At 36.1% G+C, this 4270-nt stretch overlaps 2 protein-coding genes and 1 non-coding gene across 3 annotated transcripts; 2 read left to right on the top strand and 1 right to left on the bottom strand.

The window, feature by feature from the left end:
• Positions 1-1415, bottom strand: NESG_02471 (uncharacterized protein; the record flags this gene model as incomplete). Its single annotated transcript, XM_053050074.1, has 1 exon — positions 1-1415. A coding segment is annotated over one exon (1415 nt), but the record flags the coding sequence as incomplete, so codon positions are not given.
• A 1199-nt stretch (positions 1416-2614) lies between these two features.
• NESG_02470 lies at positions 2615-2687 on the top strand. Its single transcript has one exon. It is a non-coding gene; the product is annotated as a tRNA-Pro (tRNA).
• A 313-nt stretch (positions 2688-3000) lies between these two features.
• Positions 3001-3870, top strand: NESG_02469 (uncharacterized protein; the record flags this gene model as incomplete). Its single annotated transcript, XM_053050073.1, has 1 exon — positions 3001-3870. One exon carries the CDS (start codon positions 3001-3003, stop codon positions 3868-3870), a length of 870 nt encoding a protein of 289 aa, XP_052903642.1.
• Between the last annotated feature and the right edge of the window lie 400 nt (positions 3871-4270).

Genomic DNA, 4270 nt, shown 5'->3' with positions numbered 1-4270 from the left:
TGAGAAGGAGTGGTTTTTGTAGAAGGTGTAGTATCACTTAGTTGAGAAGGAGTGGTTTTGGTAGAAGATGCAATATTATTTAGTTGAGAAGGAGTAGTTTTTGTGGTGGCCGCAGCATTTTCTGGAATAAACTGTAGATTTCGTGGTTTAAAGTAGACTGCATTCTTAAGTAGAACAGAGATTTCTATCAAGCTTCTGGTTGCCATATGCACCATAGATGTAAATATCTTTAGAGTTTCCTCCATTTTAACCTTGGCATTAGTAAGCATCACATTATCAAAAGAATCTGGATTAAAGTCAAGTATGCTTTGAAGAGACTTTTGTAGAGATTTTGTCAGCTCTGGCATGTGCTCTCTTATATAATTCAGATGCGCCGGCTCATTATTATCTTCTTGTTTAATAATAGCATAGATATCCTCAATATACGGCATTATTTCTTCAATTTGAAATATCGTGTTAACCATGGAGGCCTTTGCAAATGCCATGTGCTCAATTTCAGGATAAAATATTCTTTTGTTCTTCATTACATACTGTTTTTGCTGCCTTTTCACTTCATTTATAGGATGTATAAGACTCAGAGCTTCTCTTCTTTCTTGAAGTGCACTCAGTGACTTTTTGTCGTATGCAAACCCCTCTAGCACATCTGAGAATTTTGCAACCTGTCTACTAATGTATGCAAAGTATATTTGTGTCACTGTTTCAAAATCGTTGACCGCGCTCATTGTCAGCTGCGGTTTTAACAGCTTCTGGCGAACCTCTCTTACCTTTGAATAAAATTTCTTCATCTGGTTATTCGCCTCAAGCACCCGCATTTCAACAGAATACGACTCTATGTTATCCAAGGCAGTGACATCTCGGTGCTTGAACTTTTTGTAGCTGTGCGAGCATGAGTAGTTTGGCGCCATGCGAAGCACATTCTGTATGTATCTGTACTTAATGTGGTCCATTTTGCCAATCACCATGAAGCTGCATGCTTTCGGGTTTATTGATCTGTAGTCTTCTTCTGGCAGATAAAACTTCATTGACAGAGGCTCGTCTGAGAACTCTTCAATTGACTTCAGAAGATTTCTGCTATCCGCCCACTTCGGGTCTTTTTCTAGGATGCTATCTAGCCCATCCAGCGTACCATCTTCTTTTTCTGTGTTTCTTGGTGTAGCTTGGGGTGATACTCCCTCGTCTACTGTCTTTTTAATTCCACTTTTTGCAGATACACTACAGCTCTCTAGTTTGGGGTTGCTGTCTTCTATGTCAGTCATTTCATTGATTAGATATTCTCCTACAGACGGCAATATATTAGATAAATCTTTGATTTGCATCATTTCATCTGTTATTAAAATCCTATCTATGCCCGTTCCAAGCACATGCTCTGTGCTAATGCAAACAGTCAATACATACTTTATTATAAAGTATCTCATATTTTTGTGTAATATATTTTCTTTTATTCCTTGCACCGCGATCCTTTTGATGGTTTCGGCAATCTATGCAAACTTTAATAATAATTATGCTACTCTGCCTGAATTCCCATTCTACACACGGATGGTTATAAAAGAATATTCAAAATTACAGAGAAAGCCGCTTCATCATAATTGCAAGAGGGTATTATAAGAATAAAAACTTGAAAACTGCCACATGCACAAAGAGAGTTCACTCGAATACAAACAGAAATCTGCAAAATGATAACAAGCAAACACCTCTATCCGAGAAACTCTATTTTAAATCACTATACTCAGTTAGAGTTTGTTTCTTTAGGCCGCATGCTAATACAAATTATTTTTGTGTAGTCATTATAAAAATAAATTGTACATCTTTACTAGTAGACAAACAAACTTAGTAGAGAGCTTGAGTACTATAAAAAGATGAAAACATAAAAATTAAAGAAAACGCACAAATTAGATAATCGTTTATTAGAGATTGCATTAGGTTCAAAGAAGTGCCGATAAGTACTTTGAATAGAACCCATGCAACTCTTTGAAGAGCTCTTCTTTTACATGTATACTGGACTATCTAAACCAAACGATTTTAAAGAATATTATGAGGAGCTTGCCATGTTGGAAATTAGCATGCTATATAGCATTTTGGAGAAAATAATACATTTCTATGCAATGTTTTGCTTCAATATCATGGAGGCGGATTTTCAAGAATATTTTTAGTTTGCATTGGCGTTGAATACTTAAATTTTTAATTTTCAGAATGCTTTCTGCTCTTTCTAGCTAGCAAACTCTATAGAAATAAGCAAAGCAAAAAAGCACACTCGTTCTAGCCCAGTGACATTGGGTATACTAGAAGTATGCAGTGCGCTATGAAAGAAAAAATGAGCAAACTATACATTAGTTTTCGGTATTATTTTCATCTTTGCAGTAATGATGCATTTAGTAGCAGGCTTACATGGTTTCTATTATATTTTCAGACTTTCCAAGCCTACAGTGCAAGTTATTGCCTGACAAGGAACTAAGCACCAAATATAACCTAAATACTCACTAGCATGCATAATATCATATGCAATTGTTCTTTTAGTCTTTATCATACAATGAAAGCCACATAGAAAGTATCTTATTGGAGTGTTTAGGCGCAAACATGTAACAATTTCGCCCTTAGCATTTTCAAGTCACTAGGTGGTGGACTGGTCTAGTGGTTATGATTCTCGCTTAGGGTGCGGGAGGTGCCGGGTTCGATTCCCGGGTTCGCCCTTTTTATTCATTTTGCTATTATGACCAATTGCATATTTTAATGAATTTTTGCATGCTACAGGATGAATAGCCTACGTATAAAGATTTTTTGTGAGAATATAAACAATTAATTCATCTTTACTCTGTACTGGAGCACCATAGTAAATTATAGCAGATCTTCTCATATGCATCTTCTACTCTTATATGGGTGGCTTTAAATAAATCGTTCATATTCTTTCTTTCATACGCACGATAGCCTTCTTTCTTGATACTGCCCATTTCCCCCATATTTCTTCTTGCTTACTGCTCATATTCTTTTTATTTTTGTTAAGTAATGTTCCTCTTTCTTCATGCAGGTGCTGGGTCTTCTTCTTATTCATCTCTCCTTAGGCTAAAGAAGATTTTAAAGCAGATGCTTCTATCTTCAGATTCACTAAAAGAGCTGGCAAAGGAAATGGAAGAGTCCTCGATGTTGAACTGCGGCAAGGGAAGCAATAAAACACAGCAAAATGCCATAGAGAACGAGTGCTGCCAAATGAGCGATAAAGATAATTTTATATCACTATGCCTCATTCCTAGCCATATACTTCCTTACGATGCGCTGCAGGAAGAAAAAAATAAAGAAAGACAGAAGGGCTTGGTAGTCCCACTAAGTACAGCCTATAGAACAGAAGGAACCTTCAAATGCCCCACTGGTATAAATAACGAGAAAGATATATCATTAGATGCCCCGAATGACACAGTTGGAATAATAGAAGTGACTAACTCACTGATGCAAGGATATTCTAGCAGCGGCGGCTTAAAGAAAAAGTATCCAGGAAGAATTGGCCCCTGCTCTGTCTACGGGGCAAACACCTTTGTTACCAAAAACGCAGGAGTTGTTATATCTGGCACAGGAGAGTCTCTGATAAAGTGGCAGCTCGCAAAAAGAATACACAAATTGTCAAAGAAGTTGCGGGTTGAAAGTATAAAAACTGTCATAAGTAGATTCATGAAGGAAGAATCAGAATTTCCCTATATGGCGGGAATAGCTGTTGTAAAAAAGAGTAGTAGTCTATTTCTTATTCATTTTCAAACAGCAGAGTCGTTTTTATTTGGATATAAAGTGGAGAAGAAAGTTAGAATAGTACTTCACAGGCAAAAAGCAGGAGAAATATTCATTAATATGGAGAAAATTGAATGCTCACAGGAAAAAAATAAATAACCTTGTCTATATTAGTTACTACCTAGTGTGATATAGTGAAGAATGTCTCATTATATGAATAAAAATCTTTCTGCTGCGCTCTATCATGAATAGCAGTCCATCCAGGAAATAGTAGTTTAAAAGAGAGCATAGTGCATGTAGAAATTACTGTTCTGCATAGTATTTGTACTTTTAATCTTGTTCACCATGTGCGTTCTCAGTACATGCCAACTTTTGCATATTCTCTTATAAATATGTGCTATTCTCTGGTTTTTAGTAGCCAATAGAATGAATTTTTATTAAAAGTATAAATAATAGGAGAGACCAGATCTGCTAACAGTAATAATTGCAGTCAGAAACATCCCTAGAGCTCAATAAATCTTCTTGCAATTAAAATATTGTTTTATCACGCTACTAACTA

The sequence above is a fragment of the Nematocida ausubeli genome (genome assembly GCF_000738915.1).
Source record: "Nematocida ausubeli strain ERTm6 chromosome Unknown supercont2.11, whole genome shotgun sequence".
Lineage (NCBI taxonomy): Eukaryota > Fungi > Microsporidia > Nematocida > Nematocida ausubeli.
Note: the sequence above shows the minus strand (reverse complement) of the source record. Positions and strands in the feature narration are given on the sequence as shown.